This window comes from Cydia strobilella, chromosome 17, assembly GCF_947568885.1.
Source record: "Cydia strobilella chromosome 17, ilCydStro3.1, whole genome shotgun sequence".
Classification (NCBI taxonomy): Eukaryota; Metazoa; Arthropoda; class Insecta; order Lepidoptera; family Tortricidae; genus Cydia; species Cydia strobilella.
The window spans coordinates 4928245-4948969 of record NC_086057.1 but is presented as its reverse complement, the minus strand read 5'-3'; the positions used below and the strand labels follow the sequence as shown (position 1 = coordinate 4948969).

General features: G+C 36.6%; 1 protein-coding gene across 1 annotated transcript in view; it reads left to right on the top strand.

Annotated features, from left to right (window-relative positions):
• Positions 1 to 20725, top strand: part of LOC134748815 (lachesin-like) — a 90664-nt gene that overhangs the window by 29971 nt on the left and 39968 nt on the right. Inside the window, exon 3 of the mRNA XM_063683621.1 lies at positions 14063 to 14235. Within this exon, the coding sequence (XP_063539691.1) occupies positions 14063 to 14235 (173 nt within the window). The remainder of the gene's footprint in view (positions 1 to 14062; positions 14236 to 20725) is intronic.

The window sequence follows — 20725 nt, the reverse complement described above, 5'->3', positions numbered from 1 at the left end:
ATTTTTGGAAACCATCCTTGGCAAGCCAGCACCTCCAGAGCTTTGGTTTCTACCGGATCCAGATGGAGATCGCAAAACGGACATAGTATTATATTCATATTCATATTTATTTATTGCATCCATGGTACACAGGTGTTGCATATATAATACTCTTGCAGTTTACCTGCTAAATCACGGATGTGTGTCATTGTGTGTGTGTGAGATTTCCTTAAGCAGCCATTTTGCATTACTTCGCCCATCCAGAGCAGCATGTTCATTTCCGTGACCCGCAGTGGTATAGGTAATACATATACCTCTCAAGCACCAAGAAAGCTTAGTTTAGTGACAAATAATGTACCTGAAAGGTTCATACAAAGTTTGGTTCCCTAAGGCATGACGAGAGTTGGTAATACATGACCAGTTCGGTTGCGGTGTCGGCAAAATTATGCAAATTTGTTTAGGTAGTTGACTGCAGCCCCGTATATCACCGGCATTGCCATTAGTAGATAATGTGCTCGTAACGACTTTAGTATTTACAATAGGTACGCTGGTACGTATCAGGTTAGTTTATATGATTAGTCGGCGTTTCAGTGTTGCTGATGGCAAATTACTATATTAAATATTAACAAGCCATATACCGGCTATTTTCTTATAATATTTTACCTGTATTTACCTGTATTTACCTGTATTTTGACTACTTGAATTCTTCTGGTGTTTTAGATGGGAATTATGGAATATTTTAACTGCCATTAAACAGCGATGGAGTGTTGTTTGTAAAGAATATTGGTCCTTGAAGTAAAACATGTGACGTGGGGACGGTTGAAACAACGTATTTGGGGACGATTGAGACGTTTCAAACGTCTCCGCGTTTTTCACAAGTCTTACAAATAGTTGATTATTGATATTTAGACTTCTTTTTTTATAAAACATGCTTTGTGAAAAAGGGAGTGACAGTGATTTTATTATGGACATGATTGAAACATTGTTATAATTGAAACTTTTGACTTTCGTATAAAACACAAATATGTATTTCTACTAAAATTCCTTATCATCATATCTTGTTGTTGCATTAAAACACTTTTGATTAAGCTATATGTATAAGGTAATCACAATAAAGAAGTCTAGATGTCTTACAATTTTTTCTTTAGTCCCTGAGTTAACGGATCTCGCGAACTGTAGCGGATATTGAAGTTGATTTTACTTACCGCCGTTATTTGAGACACAATAAAAACCTAGCCCATAATAAAAACAAAAAAAACTTTAGATCTTTCCACTCAGGCAGTCACTAAGCCCCTCAAGTTCTAACGCAAAGGTTCCTTTCTAGTAACTATTACGTTGATGACTCGATCACAGTCGTCCGGCAGCGGTCGCTCGGCCGTTCATTACGCCATCGTCCCTCTTATATATGGCCCTCATTGTCGCTAACTAACAACAGTCCATTCTGGCTAACGGCCACGTTACGGCCTCAACGTCCGGCCATACACTTTAGGACAATAAAACCGTGGTTTGAACGGGTTTGATAAGGGATGGTTATTTAGTGCCGCATCGGAAGTAGGAGGGAAGGACGATGGCTTAACTTACATCTGAAATGTGAAGCCCTTTAACCATAGTGGACTCAAATACAAAAGTAAATTATCGGGTAACTATAAAATCGTAAGAAAAAGTGAGTATGTTTATTTTTTCCGAGCTGCGTATAACAATGTGGTACAAAACAAAAATATAAACTTTGTAGAACTGTACTCAACATACCACCACGATTAACCAAATATTAAAAATGCACTGCACATATCACGGCTCAATGTCAACCTTTCTTATTTGGTCGGATGCATGATTACCGTCTATTCTTAATTTTTTTTTTTTATAAACTGATCGGCGATTGGCCCTAGTCACACCTGATGGAAAGTGAAGACAGGGCCTAAGATGGAGCTCACCGGTTCAGTAACAGCCTATTCACTCTTGTTTTAAAGAGACCGAGGTCATATTGATCAGGGAATACAGATGGCGGGAGCGCATTCCATTCCTTAGCCGTCCGTACCAAAAAGGAGGAGGCAACGAAACGAATGGAATGTGGACCATGAACGGGTGCATTCGCTCCCTGCGCCTGGATGTCTGATGATGGAAAGGGGAAGGTGGGATCAGGTCGTGCAATTCCTGTGCGCACTCCCCGAAATGTATCCGATAGAACACCGATAGGCAAGCGACTCGACGGCGATGCTCAAGGCTCTGTATCCTTGACTTGACAGATGGGTCATCGCCAAAGAGTCTATGAACCCGGCGCTCTATTGAGTCCAGGGCCGCCAGCTGACATTTGGCAGAACCGTCCCATAGGTAGGAGCAGTATTCCATGCACGAGCGTACCTGTGCTTGGTATAGGGAGAGAAGCTGAGTCGGCGTGAAATACCGCTTCACCTTAAATGTAATTCAACGTATTATCTACAAGTAGGTACAGTCAGCTGCAGAGAAAAGGTACCCCACGTCCATACAAAACAGAAATTTGTATGCCGGGGGGGTTTGCCTTATCTGCAGCTGGCTGTACATAATTAAATGGGAGTAAGCTGGTCATGTTGCCAAAAAGTATGGTCCATCGTGCAAGACTGGTGTGGAATGGAAACCATGGGGCGAAAAACGTCCTCAGGGAAGACCGCAAAAAATGCGCTTTTATGACGAAATCAAACGAACTGTGAGAAGATGGCGTAGAATGAAGGAGGCCTAAGTTACCCATGAGGTTGAAAGAGGTAAAGGGCAAATGAAGAGGCACAAGAAAGAAGAAGAGGCTTTAAAATATTGGTGACTCAATAAGCCCAACTAAACTTACCTATTCATAAATTTCTAGCTTTTGAATTCGTTCGTAGCACTCAAACAAACGCCCGATTCGAACAATGCTTTTAAGAAGTCACAACGATATGATACCGATCTGTCAGTGTCAAAAGTGACATGTTTTGGTTGAAAAAATGTCACTTGACACTGACAAATCGGTATCGTATCGCTGTGACTTCTTATATATATATAAGCATTGTTCAAATCAGCCCGTAACTCTTGCCTCAACCCTAGGGATGTTTCCGGGATAAAATATTCCTATGTGTTAATCGGGTGTATGTAGGTACTTATATAAATACTATACATTGTTATGTAAGTACCAAAATAAAATAAAAAATAAAATAAATAAGTTTGCTAATATTCACGTAGATAGAGATTTTTAATAAAAATACCGGAATATCGGGGAAAACAATACAAAAGGTAATCACGGTCAATATTCCGATCGATATACGTCTAGTAAAACTAAGCGTGAATCATTCAAAACTGTTATTCAATTAATTTATCTCTACTCGATTGAAAACCCACACAAATAGATTCGAAACCACAATTTCGAACGTTAAGCAGCACAATATTATTGAAATTGTACGCCATTATTATATATTATTGTTGTATCTTCATATTATATTTATTTCATATGCCTCTATTGCCTCTTCATAATACCATGGTATTGTTAATTTTATTATTTCCGTGCTTTTTGCATACTCCGTCCCAAATTTGAGAAGCATATTGTTTTGCTTAAAAACTAACTAGTAGAGAATGCCGGGTGGCATTAGGTTGCCTTTCGTTATTGAATTTTTAGCTTCTGCGTAACATTTTTAATCTTCATTTAGTCTTAATTTTCCCGACGGGTTTGAAAGCTAGATGGCAGTCGCTTTCGTAAACCGCCGTACGTGCACGAATTCTTGATAATAGGTGTCCAATAATAGGCACACTTATATTACTTAATAATGTTCTGTCGTAGGGATCTTGGATACCTACGTAAACTTAGTGAGAAAGAAACAGGCCAATTTTAAATGAATGATTTATTCAAATTATTTAGTTAGTTATCGTTTTGAAATAATTTCATTTCATTTATTTATTAATTTCATTAATTAAATAAAGATAACAATGATCTTAATTTTTGTTAGTATATTCTTAAAAATAATGTCAGTACTTAAAAATTAAATTAGATTTTACATTTAAAATTATTTCATTAATTACAGGACAAGACACATGATCAGCAATCATCTTTAGGATACATTTGGATGATGGATATGCAATACTTATTTATAAATAACATGAACTTAGTTATAAGACATTGACGTGTAAACTGTATTAATGTATGTTTATAAATAAAAAATCTGAATCTGAATGACATTATTTAGTTATCGTGCGTCCCGCCTGCGTCAATACATGTACGGACAAGTACGAGCGAAATGCATGATAACTAAATGACATCAGTTATATGTCATTCTGATGTCAGTGTATGTTCGAATCGGGCTGCAAGTCAAGAAATGGCGTGAAATGGGAGAGAAATAGAGCGAATGAAAATAGGTATAAGATAAGTAGTGACTATTCCGTAAAGAGGTTTCCAGTGCGTTTAACCTAAGATCTTAAAATCTTAAGGATCTTAGATTAAACGCACTGGAAACCACTTTACGCAAGTCACACACGCTTGAAGAAGACGTAGATCCTAGTTGTTTTTAAGGGCGTTTGTACTTAAGTAACTGTGTACCATCCATTAACGGCCGGTTAGCAATCGTCACAGAACTGATGGTCAATGTTAAACCCCATACATTTCGTCAGGAAAGTGACAGATAGACGTGACTTAAACACAGCTTAAGTCGCGCTTTAAAGTATAAGTTAAAACGAAAATGCCCCTAAATAAGGTTGTTGAGACAAGGACATGTACCTTGAGAGCACCGATGCAAAATTCTGCTTGTCCCATGCCTTCACCCCTGCTTGATAAAAATTGAGCGGCGTTATTTTATGTCAAATTGAACATTAATACACCCGGACTCGTCCCACAAAGAAAAATCAACAAAAGAATTAGAAAAAAAAATCCATCTTGTATTTATATTTTTAAAGTGCGGTAGCGACCCCTAAAATAGTAGTTTATGTGACTGCGCTACATAATTAAAAGCATTAAAAACGAATGTGGGTTTATAAACGAGCTGAAATCGAGTTTCATAAAAACATCCCACGAGTGTTTGATGCCGTATTATGTACAGTTACATACCCTGCTTTAATATCTAAGTACACAAATTTTATATTTAAGCTTTCTATGATGCATTAAAAACCGCAAATTACGGTCAGCATAAATGAAAACAAGAATGATAGAAGGTTTTTGATGTGTGTAGATAAAATCATTATATCTACCGCTCCTATATCAGTCAGTCTTTAATACTCTCGCATGTTATTGTCCGGTGCGTTGTCTGTTTCAAAACTTAATTGCATTTTAAAGTATCACTTTGTTTACAATCATGATTAATGTAACCGCTCATTACGATGGGTGGAGCTGAAAGCATTCCAAATAGATTGATGGGCGAGACATGTAAGGGGCGACCATTTAAAACTGTTGAAAACTCGACGTGCGCTCATTAGTTACTGTAAGCTTTAGGTAATACCTAGATTAATAGGATTTTTTTAGTACCTAGTCAAAAAAATCCACATGAAAATATATTAAAATTTTGATTGAAACGCACTCTAGGCTTATATTACATTAGAATTTTAGGTATATTTAAATGGAGTGTAAATACGCACCTTATATCTGTTAATTTCTGCGTGGCGTTTTAACCTCGTAAGACCTAATGTGCATTACAATGTATACAGACTGGTAAATATCAAATGATATTTCGTACATAAGTTCCGAAAAACTCGTTGGTACGAGCTGGGGTTTGAACCCGTGACCTCCGGATTGAAAGTCGCACGCCTACCTACCTACATACCTATTGTATCTTATTCTATTGTATTTTGGGTCTTCATTTTTACATATCGAAATCGCATCATTCTTGACAAGTTTAAATTTCACATTATTTTAGTAAATTTACTTGTACCTACTTAACAATGCAATCAGCGCTTTTTAACCTTTCGCTCTGTTACGCTAATTCCCTTAATTACGCTTGTTTGTGATTGAGACTCGGGCACAGAGACACCAAGCTTAATTGTAGGGTCGCGTATTCACTACATAGTATAAAACAAAGTCGCTTCCTGCTGTCTGTCTGTCCCTATGTATGCTTAGATATTTAAAACTACGCAACGGATTTTCATGCGGTTTTTTAATAGATAAAGTGATCTTAGAGGACGGTTTATATGTATAATACTCGAGCATTGCACCCGTGCGAAGCTGGGGCAGGTCGCTAGTAAGATATATAACAATTTTGGGCTATTCTTTAATGAACGCGCGGTGTTTGTAACACAAGATAACCTAATTAAGATAACGTTTTCAAGAAATTCACTAAACGAGATAGTTACGAAACTAAGCTGAACGCCGAAATACAGTTGTGGTTCTATGATTGTGTGTAGACCGGGCGCTGGTATAAGATGAACCAGTTTAAGGCGATCTTCATGTTGGATGCGGATTTGCACGCCGTTTCGATGTGCGAGCGAGACAGCGCTATGCACATAGGTATAGTATTATTCTACAATAATAAGGTGTTCAAATGTGTCGGCTTTATTGTTGACTTTGATTTTTTAATTACTCGCATGTGGTGTTTACCAGTAATTAGTTATACATTTAGCATGTTATTAATGTTTGTATAGATGAGGCTTACTCAATGTAATAACTGTTGGTGAACCTTAAAATAAAATAAAATAAAAATACAACGATGTCCCGCTCGCACACCGGTGTGTCAGTGTGATAACCGAGTAAATAAAGGCTGAACTTTTATGGCGTATGAACTAATAAGCAAACCAAGCAGTTGCTTAAATCTCCGGGCCAAAATGGGCATCAAATCTCAAGGAATCGACGGAATCTGACAGATGACCCCGAAAGAGGGCGCACCATTCGGTACTGTAAACGTAGCTAAACTAAACAGCAGTAAGCAGTCTATGTAAGTGTTTAGGTACCTAGGTTTGTGTCTTGTGTTTCTTAAGCTGATTTTGATTAGGTAAAGAGGGTAATGCTATAAAGTTTGGTTACGGATCTCACAGTTTTTCATCAGCTGAGACTATCACTCTTGCGCTCTGTTGTAAGAATAACAGGCTGGCTTCCCATTGGCTTCCCAATTTAACACACTCGGTAGTAGAGAGCCATAATGGCGTCGTAAAAATTGTGAGGAACGTCTCACAATCAGAGGTAAGATTAGCAACCGAGCCGCTATCGGTAGACGGGTCATTCTTGTTTTAACCTCTCGGAAGACTTTTCTTACTTAATATCTTAGAATCCTGCTCAACATATTTTCAAATAAAGATTTTATATTCGAACCTTTTATGGTACTGCTCATAAAAAAGCCTTTAATTCCTTAATCAAAATCCAAATAAAATATAACACAAAAAACTAAAAGATAGGTATGCGCGGAGCGGCGGAAAGCGCCGAAATTTTGAAACGTAATAAATATGTGGTATTTTCTATAAAAAGGGACCTTATTGTCGATGGCGCTTACGCCATTATAAACGATGCTCCGATATAAATACAATTCCGCGCGACGATGCTGTGCGGCGTAAGTGCCATCGACAATAAGGTCCCTTTTCATAGAAAATGCCCAATATTAAAGCCTCGGTAGAGAGTACCACTTGGAGTTGAAACTCTATGGGGTCCCAGCGCGCAAAAGTAACTGGTGACCGAAGAGCTGGCGGCTTCCTCGCACAACTTATCAGCATTGCGATACAGCGAGGAAATGCCGCCAGCATCCTTGGTACAATGCCTCAAGGGATTAATTTAGATTTAAGCTAGTTATTAATTTAGTTTCTTATTAGTATTGTAGTACCTCTGTATATCTAATTAAGCAAAAAATATGAAAGTAATAAAAATGATACATAGAATGAGAACCCCTTTTATAGGTCTTCTACATACAAGTAGGTACCTAAATAAGTATCTATTACGTGCCCGCTGCCGACCCTTTAAAAACCTTTTAAAAACCTGTATGTACATGTGTATACCTAATAGTGCAGCGTTGGTAAAAAAATTATATTATATCTAATAGCTACTCTCCGAAACTGGCAATCTGGCATCTTCAACAAAATAAAAACCCCGGAGTTGCAGGCGGCCATAGGCTACGGCGATCGCTTACTATCCTGCGCTATTTGCCACTAACGTAGTATTAAAATAATTCAAAAACACTCAGTACGTTGCCTATTTTTACCACAATATTCTTTGACACCTCCTTAATAAATATAAGAAAGAGAATAGCCCAGACGACGAAACTCAGAAATAGTGCTCCAAAAGAAGGGTCAACAATTTACAGAAGGGGAAGCAGTCGATTTTTCCTTTCCATTAAATTTGTAATGACATCGTAACTGAAGGGTTTAGAGCCCGAGAAAAAACCGATAAAAATAACTTCGCTACTTTGAAACAGCTTACGTGCAACTGGAATTTTGTTAAAGAGATTATCGGGAACTCGAGTAACTACCTACCAAGAGGAAATGTGTTAGTAGCGCAAAGTACTGGAACAAATTGTCTACAGTTTTCTCGAACAACGCAAAAGTTTTACAGGTATCATTAAGAGGACATTTTATCTGTATTTTTATTGCCGTCATAACTGTGAATACCACATTCGGCGTTTTACTTGTAGGACCTATATTTGAATTACTTCCGTGGAATGCGTGTGACTTTCAAGGATTTTATTGATGAATTTATTTTGAAACACGCATTTGCTCTAACTTTATCAATATAATGTTCTAGCATGGAAAATGTATACGCGTATGTGTGTTCGTAATCAAATCACGAAAGTTAAATTTGACCCCCTTCCCGGTTTTCCATGAAGCTTATACTGGTCTGGTTTTACAATTTTATGCACAAATGCACTAATGCACAAATGAAAGGGCTGTTAACAATTAAAGTTCGTACCAGACTAATTATTTTGACAAAAAGTTATCTTAAAATACCTCCAGTGAAATATACGCATATATTCTTCAAGTGAAATGTACGCATCCAAATTACTGTCCACCTATGTTCAAATACCTCCATTGTATATTTAAAGCATTTTGTGGTTGTCTATAAATTGATTAAAACTAAAACTGTTTCTGAAAAATATTAAGGATTATTTCGTACTGTACCAGTAGGTTATATTTTATATTTAACGACTTTCTTTTTTGATACCGATGTAAGAAAGTAGGTCGTAAGGGTTTATTAATGGGTACATATATTACGAGACAAAAAAGTGTATCGTATTTTTATTGATTTCGTTATAATGAGCAAAGAAAGTGTGACACGGAAGCTTAGTTATATTGGCGGAGACAATTCCGTACCCCAATATATTGGCTAAGTGGTATTTGATACTTACAAATCTAATTTATAAAGTCCTTAGGTATTATTCAAACTCCCGAAGGTGCTGACTAAGGACAAAGATAAATGCAAAATGAAACGAGAGTGTGAGCATAATTCCTGCGACGTGGCACGGAACGTAAAATTTTAAGTCATATCCTTATCGATCGAACTTCCATTGCAGCATATCCGATTTTTTATTGGCGCTGTATTCAGTAACGAAAATGTAATACCTATTTATTGTTACCTAATTCAATGTGAAAATCAGTGTAGTGCGACTAGTGGTCTCGCATGTAGGTATGTCGGTATTATTTACAGTGTTACGTTATGTTGACTCGTAGAATGCACATTTTTATCTATTGAATTGCGCTCTCAAAAGTAGTGATTTTATGCCTCTGATAAATAATCAGGCCAAGCAGGTATAATTTTTTGTTAACAATGAAGCTCTAGAAAAGATTTGGACGAATATTGTATGTGGAATTGCTGAATAGTTTTGTTTAGATATTCATCATTTAAGTATCTTTTTTTTGCACATTTTAATTCTCATGAGTTAGCTGTGCAATGTATCAATTCTAGAAGCAGCTAATATTTCACTGCAGTGATTTGTGTTTTTTAAGTATTCCCTCTACTATTACTTATATAAATTAATCATATATGTATAAAGGAAACGCACGGATCATGAGCCACGACCACGCCACGACTGACATATATCTTTATTGGAACGTCTGAATTCAAATATTTCAAATAGCGAATTACTACAGGCCATAGAGTATAAAATACATGAAACCTATTTGGAACGAGGGTTGCTACTTATGTATCTGGAATTGGTCATAAAAGATGTAACTCTTTGGAAGTAGAATACAGTTTGTTTTATATGTATGTCAATTGATTTTACATTGAAGCGCCATTCTAAAAATTGCTTGTTTCCATCTTCAACGTGATTTTTCTTGCGAAAATTTTTGTGCGATGATTTTTACGGTTTTAGGCGTTGTTTAACTCAAAAACAATGCATGGATCGATTTTTTCTGACTTTTGAAGAGGAAGTTTCATCGAAGATCAAGTGTATCAATGGTTTAGTGAGGTTAATTGTGGTCGTAGTATGCTTACGGATAATAATAAAAAAAACGCTCAAAATCGGCTGTTATCCCACAAAATATAGATGCTGTGCTGTGCGTGAACTCATAATGCAAGATTGTCATAGTATATATCGCGAGATAGAGGCGTCTCTGGGCAATAGTATAACGAGCATTTATAAGCTATTACATGAACATTTGGCTGTTAAAAAAAGAAAACATCGCGAACAAGCCTTTTTTGCATACATATTGCAAGTTTTGTATACCAAAATCAGAATGGAAAAAGTGCTGTTTAAAGTGGTTTCAACGTATAAGAAGTACATCGTTCATCTTGGCGAACAAATATAAAAATAATAAAGGCGTCTAATAATAATAACCTCTGTATATATCTATTATGTAAATACATGTTCTTATGAACTTTCTATTGGGAACTGCCGGTCGGCTCCTACTTTGCCATAAGTAACATTATTCATTATTTTAAAATACATGGTTCAAACTTAAGCTACGCACATAGCACACTAATTATTTTGTGAACCGGTTTGTTTACGATACTACATTAAATTATGTCTATCAAATCTATTGCGATGTGTATGAACATTGATTAGGCGCAATTAAGCGATCACTGTTTATTCACCGAGGATAATCAATACACGCGAATCACGTTTCGTTACGTACTCATAATTACTGTGTAAATGAATACTTATTTTGATATTTATTTGTACTCTTAGTATGGTTGAGCTAACCAATTATCGTGATATGTTAGATAAGTAAAATTAAATTAATCTATGTATAGTGATCATAGACTTTAATTATTTCATGAAATGCTAAAATAATTGATCACTTCAAGATCCGGTAAGACCTTACGGTTTGACTTTTTCATGATGTGGTCAACTGATTATTTCATGAAATAATTGCCACATCATGAAATGACCAATTCTAAGATATAGCCACGACATCAGGTACTAATATTATAAATGCGAACAAACTACTAAAAAATCAGCAGAAACTTTTTAGACGAAGGGAAGGACACTGATCACAGCTTGTCAAGAATGTAAACACACTATCATACCATTTGACCGTACTAACAACGAACTGTAATAACTATAGAAGTCTGAATAGAGGGTTTCGTACTTTTTAGTATTTGTTGTTATAGCGGCAATACAGGAATACATCATCTGTGAAAATTTCAACTGTCTAGCTATCACGGTTCATGAGATACAGTGGCGACAGACAGACGGACAGACAGACTTGATAGTGTTTGCCTCCACACACTTAGAATGTCGCGAGCATAAGATCATTATTGACTATAAGATAGACAAAATACATGAAAATGGGTAACACTCACATATTTATTTACCTACCTACCAATTTTTTCTGTTGAATATTTTACTTTGGAATACGACAAGAAAAGAGATGCAACTTATTTCTGTAAATGCGATTAGAAAAGAAAAACAAAATAGGTAGGCACTTATTTATTTTTATGCACATTAAAGAACGTTACCTACTTTGAAGACCATCACATTATTTTACCTGCTTGTAAAAACTTTAATGAAAGACACTCATTACAAGAAACTTCGAGGTTCAAGACTTTTTAAGCTTAAGTGGGTACGTTAATTAATAGGGGGTATTACTGCAATGTTCTGCCACCAGTGCAGCAGCACTAGCCCTTTTAGTAAACCATAGAGTAACTTATACAAACTGTACCTTGAACAGGTTTTTGACTTTTTCAGAGATAATAAAATATGACATTGATGCATCAATGCGGTTTGTTTACAGGGGAACGCGAACCCGAAATTTTGCTATCTGCCTCTTCATCGCTCGAATATGCAAGTGACAGAGATGTTAGATAACAAAATTTCAATTTCACTGTTTCACAATAGACCCTCAGATTGTTAGATTATTAATCTTTTATAATATACATGAGAACAAGCACATGATTTAACAAAATAAAGCAATGTTTCACGTAGAGGATTATGTTTATAACTCGAAAACCAATTTTATAATTTTAAAAACTGTAATAGATATCATATATTAAAGAAAAAGTGACGAAGCCCTCCAGTGGTGAAGGCCGGATTTTGATTCCCGGAGGCGGAATTTGATTTGTTCCCAAACTTGTTTATAATTTTAATCCAAAACAAGTGAACTAACAAAACATAATGCTAACAGTTAACTAGTAGAATAGTTTGATTTAAATTCCGTAATCCCTGAGCAATCATAAAGCACAACACGGACCTATCTTGACCTTTCCTGTTCAAGCTTGAAATTCTATTCTGTATTCTGTTACTTAATCGACCGTCAAAAATCACGTTCAGTACGAATACCTATTTCAGCGAGGCAAGAATCGGCGCGGAAACATATATCGAACTCTAATTTGAATAGGGCTAGAGGGTCCGACCTCCTACTTGACTGAGGGTCGACAATATCACATAAATTACTACTTTATGCGTCCGTTTCCTATATCTTTGCACGCGAATGACCCACACGGAGTGAGGGACTCATAAGTGATCGGTATTTATGATAACGCTAAAGCCTGCTTTATGCGAGAGACGAAAATGGAATTGTCGTATTTTTTTACTTAATGCAATCCTTTCTCGACCTGTGTCGAGAGTTTTTCCGATAAAATACAGGCTCAAAGTGAAATTGTATTTGTGTTGAACAATTGGTTGAGAGCAAAAAATATATACGTTTTAAATATTGTTATTGAATTATTCACGTCACCGAGTTCGTTGATACGACTTTGCGTTTAACCTCACACGTGTATGAGTTTTGGTTTACAAAATTATTAAATAATGTACGAACTTACTGTAAACTCTCTAGAAGATTCAGAACGTTATTACCGCTCGCCCGTCTTTATTCCGTTTTCACCCTGACTTGCGGGACCTCGTTGCATTTTTTAACGATTTCGAGCAAATGTCAGGACATTTCCCACTTGACAGTTATTAATAATAAACGCGGTTCCGCTAGCCTCAGACTTCACACTTGGAATATAAGATATATTATTCACATCAGTCGCAGCACTAGTGAAGATTTGCCTCGCCGTGGGGCCTGGGGAGTACCATCCCATTCCGTACGATCTTTATTTTTAACATTATACGATTGGATTGTGCAAAAAAGTGTTTGAAGCGGCAAATTCAAAAATAAAAAAGAATTCGGAACGAAAAATGCAACATCATTTGGATTGTAGAAAGTTTCAATCGGAAATGTATAAAACCAGCAGCTGCAGACAAACAACACTTTAGCTTTCTGGCTTTCCGAGCTAGTACAATCACTTTCAAATTTCTTTGCCATCGCTTTGAATATGCTATTTGATTAATAAAACCAATTTAGTAAAGGATTGCATTCAAAAAGCCATGACTCGATCTATCGGGAATCATCATATTGAAGCATGTTGATTATTTAAATTGTAGTACAGTCTAGATATTACTTTCTTTAACATAATAATAATAAAAAAACATCGTCCAAATACAGACAGAATAGTTTCTTGTCGCGTGCGAGTAGAGCTTTAAACAACCTAGCAAATGAATTAGATATAGATATATTTAATCATAAGATCCCTTTGGTAATAGGAGATAGGAGGCTGTATAACTATATTGTATAGTTACGAATAATACTATAAATTTTTGAGGCAACTGTACAGTTTTATATTGGCTACATTGATTATTTAGACAGAATAAATACTATTAGTAGATACTTTTGAGCCATTAATTGATTATAGAATAATTAATCCCTATTGAATTATACTAAGTATCAGAATAACATATTAATGTTGATAATTATTCTTTTGTTCCAGTGGTGAAAAGCAGCATCCGCCACCAAACAACTTCACCGCTCAGCCGAGTGGGCCCGACGGTGTCGCTCCGTGACGCGGAGCCCGACTTCGCGGGGCCCATTCAGAATGTCACCGTCGCTATCGGGAGGGAGGCGGTGCTTACTTGCTCTGTGCGCGATTTGGGCGATTTTAAGGTATTTATAATTAAAATTCGATGTGTAAAAGTAAATGTTTAATCAATGCAAAAAAGTAGGGACAATATTAAAAACAAAACACTTAATTGACGCTTTTAGTAAAGTATTTTGTACATTCGTCACGCTTTTTATACTAGTCCTTAGATCGCTCGACAGTTACTCAGAGAAGATGACATGTGTAACTGTGCCAAAATTTCGGGAACTCACAAAAGAAAAGAAACATAAATCCATGTTAGCTTGAAATCGATTATGCTTATGGTTACATAGGTTATACAAATATAAACAACAGAACGCTTTAAATGAGACCACGCGCCATATTTTAGCAGACAATTCCTTAAGATTTAGCCAGTTCGTTTTAAAGCTTGTATATAACAATCAGAAATAAAAAAACATCTATTCTAGGACAAATTAAATTTCCGTTAGCGGTTGCAATCACCGCGCATGCACCGGCTGGCCTTAAGTGCGAGTTAAAAAGTTACGACCCAATCAACGCTAGAAAGCTGTCATCGTATAACAAACAAAAATTCGGCCACACTAAAGCTTCATTTATGTAGCAAAACTTTTAGTCGCCCTTGCGTCAAATAGGTAAGTCAGCATCAGAAAACAGTCCTTTACCTGTAGCAAAAGCGAACACAACTCTAAGTCTGCCGTAATTGTTTATAGGCAGAAACAATCCACCCAAAGACTGGATTTGGTCACAATCCTTGTTAATCCTCCCTATCCCACACGCCATGTTTATGTTTACCGTGTAAACAAATTAACAGACTGCCGGTGTTATGCTTAAGCTCGAAATAGTTGGAACTTGTTCAATCAACACTAAACAGCACGATACGTTTGAGGGATGACAATTAAATTACATTGTAGATTTAAGTTGTAGTGTTTCAGTAATATATTTTGTAGTACCTATCACTACATTAAATCGTCTAGGAGTTAAATTCTTATTTGTATTAAAATTAACGGACATCTGCGTGGACAGCTGTAAATGTCTTATAAGGCTAACTTATGCTGCACTGGCCCGCTTGGGAGCCGCTTTTGTTACCTAATGCATCAAGTATCATTACGAGCCGTATTCAAAAAGCTACGTAAATAATTTTACTTTTTATACTCTCTAGAATAAGTCAATAAACGATTTCTGAAGATTGACAGTAATCCGTACAGTATTTCGTTTCTCGTTTTGGTTGGAAAGGCAGCTTAGCGAGTTTTCCATCATGTGCATTGCCGTGTCTAACAATTTCGGTATAATATTCTTTCACAACTTGTATAACTTATTCACTGCTGCTACCTTAACAAGAACATTTTAAGTTGCTATGTAGTTAGTTACCTAGGTACCTAACATTACCTACGTATGTCTTACGCGGGCGGGCGCGTGCGGATGCGCGCGGGTGCGTGTCTTTGTCCTTCACAGAGGGCGCGGGTCGGGTCAGCGGTCGGACTCGCGGCGCAGTGTGAATGCTCGGCGGTGGGTTCTAATAGGTAGTCTGTATGAAGGTAAACGTATGAAACGAACACGCACGCGCCCCTGATCCGCGCACGCTCGCTGTGTGTGAGCTTGTTGACAATCGTACGTATCACGAAAAAAAAAAAAAATAGCCCCAACCGAATACAGAACCTCCTCCTTCTATGAAATTGAAGTCGGTTAAAAAGCGCGCGCGCCCGACCTGCGCCCGCGGCCTGTAGTGTGTGTTGATGAGTCATACATACTAGCTGACGAGACGCGCCGTGGGCCCGCAAATCGCTAGTCAAACGATGTAAAAATCTTAAGATACAGTTTTCGCATTTTATCACGAGCTTACGTATACATTCTCTGAGTTCAATGAGCGGGCACGGGTCATGGGACTCATGGGACACACAAAAAGGCTTAATGATGATATTATTTTGCACATCTCTACCCACCAAAGGGCATTTGATCCCTCGATGCTTTCAATTTCGCAGTGAGGCTGTTCCTACGTTAAGATAAACTATCCTCAAATTCACGCTTCACTGGTATTGGAAATTCGCCTTTCATAAACTTTTCTTCGAGAAACTTCTTTAGGGGCATTTAATCAAGTCCAACCGGACGGAAGTTTTAAAAACAATATTTCCGTAAATCGTTTTCTGGATCGGCTAATTGGAGTATTAGGCTTAGTTGATGGAGAAGATTTGTGATCCATACTAATATTATAAATGAGAAAGTCTGTCTGTCTGTCTGTCTGTCTGTGTGTTCCCTCTTCACGCTTAAACCGCTGAATCGATTTAGAGGAAATTTGGCATACAGATAGATTGAGTCCCTGAGAAGGACATAGGATAGTTTTTATCCCGAAAACCATCCCTTAAGAAAGTAAAAAGCGGGGTGGAATTGAGATAATATTTATTTTTATTTTATTTATTTAAGGTTTACCAACAATTGTTGACATCGATACATTAATAACGTACTAAGCTAATACATGTAAGGAGTGGTGTCACAATTACTTACAAGTTACAGATAAACACCGCATGCATAACAAATATAAGTAAACAACTATAGAAATACCTAAATTTAAACTTATTTTCTAATTATTTGTGTTTTAAGAAATTTTTTCGGACAAATGTTATAAATTTATTTAGTGGGTAAAATAAAATAATAACGGATACTATATGTAAAAGACATACTTTATACTCTAATGGAATAGAAATACAGCTAGCAAGAAATTATAGAAATGTACAATTAATTATTGTAATCGTAGTTAATCTTGTTTTTTTTTTCTTCAACCGTGGCAAAACATGTACATACAGTCTGTTTATTTAAAGTTTACATTCGGAACATTGCTGAGCAAGTGAGCAATGTCTGCATTGCTGCAAGAAATATCGATGATCCCGGCCATCGAAATGAAAATTGACACCTAACCACCTAACTATTCTGCTTCAATCAAAGGTCATATTATCAAGGACATTAATATTAAACTTACTGCAGAAATACAGATGCATAATAGCAGTGCTCAGCTGATCTGTTGTGCAATGACAGTTTAAATGTCAACGGTCGGGATACAATATTTATTGCAGCAATGCAGGAACGCCGAATGAACGAATCGTCTCATTGTTGCCCAAAATGATCTCGTATTGTATCTTTAAAAACCGGCGAATCGAACTCGCTCACGAAGGGTTCCGTACCATTACGTAAAAATAGCAAAAAATCAGGTTTGTTGTATGGGAGCCCCACTTAAATTATTTTATTCTGTTTTTAGTACCTATTTATTTTTATAGCGGCAACAGAAATACAAAATTTCAATTGTCTATCGATTCATGAGATACAGCCTGGTGACAGACGGACGGACATTGGAGCCTTAGTATTAGGGTCCCGTTTTTACCCTTTGGGTACGGAACCCTAAAAAGGAACTTTATGTCTATTTAAATGCAGTCGGTAAACTTTTGTATGCAGATAAACTATTTTCTATAATTAAAAAAAAATCCGTCAATTTATAAACGGATTATAAATCTTTCTATAAGTCTTTTTTCTAGAGTACCTATTAAAAGGTTTCCGGTAAACTTGGCTCATTATCCGTTATTGTTTTCCACCTCAGAGTAAATTATTGAAGGAAGCGAAAGGGTATGTCAGGATCGTAGCAAGTGGAAATCCGTGGTATCTGCCTACCCCTCCGGGAAATAGGCGTGACTATATGTATGTATGTACATATATAGAATCCTTTAAACCCTGAGTAATCCCCCAGCCTATTTAATAAAATCTCACAAATGGTGCTAACGTGAAAGGTAACAGTGGATACTTCGTTAAATACTCGGAAGCACTGCCAGAGGGCAACGGATGGTATATAGGAGCTTATCTGAATACGTCTCATTTATAATTCCCATCAGTCAGTGCGAGGAGAGAGACAAATTGATGTTCATAACTCTTGTAATTGAAAACATCCGAAACGTGGGAAATCTGTACGGAAAGCGTCAAAGAGAAAATATGTGAAAAAAATGCGATTTGGTGAAAATGTTTGTGTACATTAAAGGTAGGTAGTTTCTACCAACCTCTTTTTACGTATGTAGCTAAAGACTTGTTTTAAAAAATCACCGTCTACAATCGATAACTATTAAGTGCGCGGTTGTTTTATGCGATAAACGGAATGTAGGAAAAATTACATTTTACATTAGATAATCTAATGACACTATGTATATTTTTTTACGCGGTAAACGAAGCGGTTAGCGAATTGACATGTTTTATACATTCCGTTAACGCATGCGTTCAACGCTGCGCTTATCGCATAAAACAACCGCGCGGTTTAATATGGTTTAGAAAAACGTCACGCAAAGCTAACCAGTTTACTTCATAGTGGCTCGGCAAAAGCTACAACGATCTGTCGCGTGTTATGGCACAACACGGCTGTGGGCATGCTGCCATATGACAGTCCTCATTGTACAAAGAAACAACAATAATTTATGTGCTACCTTATTGTTTTGTTCGTACCAAGCCTATGTAATGCTTTTTTAGATTTATTTTTTGGGTGACATATTTAGACAATGAAATATTGGTGGCATTTTTAGAATGAAATCTGCTTCAAATGTAAAGCGGCCCGCTGACTATCAGTCCGCTGGACGATATCGGCCTGTCAGTTGTTCGGATTGTCAAATTTTTCTAACTGACAGGCCGATATCATAGTCAGTGGGCCCCTTAAAAGTTATAAGCTTACAATCAAATCCAATATATTTGGCACTGGCGATCCCCGTAGACAACATGTCAATCGCTAACGCTACGCTACGTAGCGAACCAAACGCAACTGTCACTGTCACACTACTCACGCTAATATGGAAGAGTGATAGAGAGACACAAAGTGATTCGATAGCGAAGCGCAAGCAATCGTCACCTTGGCTAGGCCGCCAGCTTAGATAAGGTATCTACAAATGTGGTATTTTCCATAAAAAGAGACCTTATTGTCGATGGCACTTACTCCATTATAAACGATGCTCCGATATATACAATGCCGCGCGACGCTGTGCGGCGTAAGCGCCATCGACAATAAGGTCCCTTTTTATAGAAATACCACAAATAACTATTACCTAAATGAAAAATCTTTATTTTACTAATCAACTAGTGGCCTGTAGATGAATAGATGTATCTTAATACTATAAACACTATTTAGGCGACAGAACGACGTGGCGTGGTAGTAAAAAATTTGGTAAAATATGTATCTAATAGTAATTATATCAAATAATATATTTTCCTAATAATATATTTAAGAAAAGCTTCAAAGAAAATAACGTTTGCCAATGACTACAACCTAACAGTTCATTAAATATTCCGTCTTTTCCTTAAATAAGTATTTAAAAAAACCGGCCTAAATAAATATTTAAAGTGCGAGTCGGACTCGCGCACGAAGGGTTCCGCGTACCATTACGGAAAAAACAGCAAAAAAATCACGTTTGTTGTATGGGAGCCCCATTTAAATATTTATATTATTCTGTTTTTAGTATTTGTTGTTATAGCGGCAACAGAAATACATCATCTGTGAAATTTTCAACTGTCTAGCTATCACGGTTTATGAGATACAGCCTGGTGACATACAGACGGACAGACGGACAGACGGACGGACAGACGGACAGACGGACAGCGGAGTCTTAGTAATAGGGTCCCGTTTTTACCCTTTGGGTACGGAACCCTAAAAATTAACCTTTATTATTTTAACAGCACCCAAAATTGTTGTTTCGTCTCTCATAGTTCTTGGCACTCACCTTGCCTTCTAACAAGCCGATATTTGAAGCACGGCAGTAGGTATTTTCATGCGTTCGTTTTAACTGTCAGCCACAGTAACTCGTGCTCCACTTCGATATATTCTGAAATGTTCGGTTTACATGCCAAACTTCAGGTTAATTCTATGTACTATCGTTGCCTTGTGGATTCTGGATTTACCTAACCAAGCATTCTGATCAGACTGTTGGAAACTTATAATACGTAATAATAGTACTGTTTATTATAAATAAATAAATATCCTTTATTGCACCAAAATCATACATTTTACATACATGTAAACCTACAAGTAAATTCTTAAAGAATAACAACATATATACCTACAACTTACACTTTGTTAATGTAATATAAAAGTATTAACCTTAGTAAGATAAGTTAATCATTAAATTTAGATTAAAGTACTAACATTGAAAATGAGTGCATCATTTCGCCGTTAAACGCAAGTTTGGCGAACCTAGTATAAGTTTAAAATGTGTTATACTTTTTTGAAAAAAAATAAAAAAAAAATTTAAAAAAAAATTTTTTTGGTAGGTTTAGACGACTTCAAGAATACATTTCTAAGGTCAAATATTGTCAATTACCCTAGACTAGAGATACCTTTGCTTGAAGTAATAACTCGACACTTCTCGTGTTTTGGGTGAATTCTGATTTCAACGAAATAATTGTTCTTATGCGTTAAACCAACCTCGTTGTTCAATTCAACGTAGGTAACTTACGTTTAAACTCTGTTTTCAACTGTATTTTAAAGATCCGCGCAATATTATATATTATATATATATTCTTTAATTT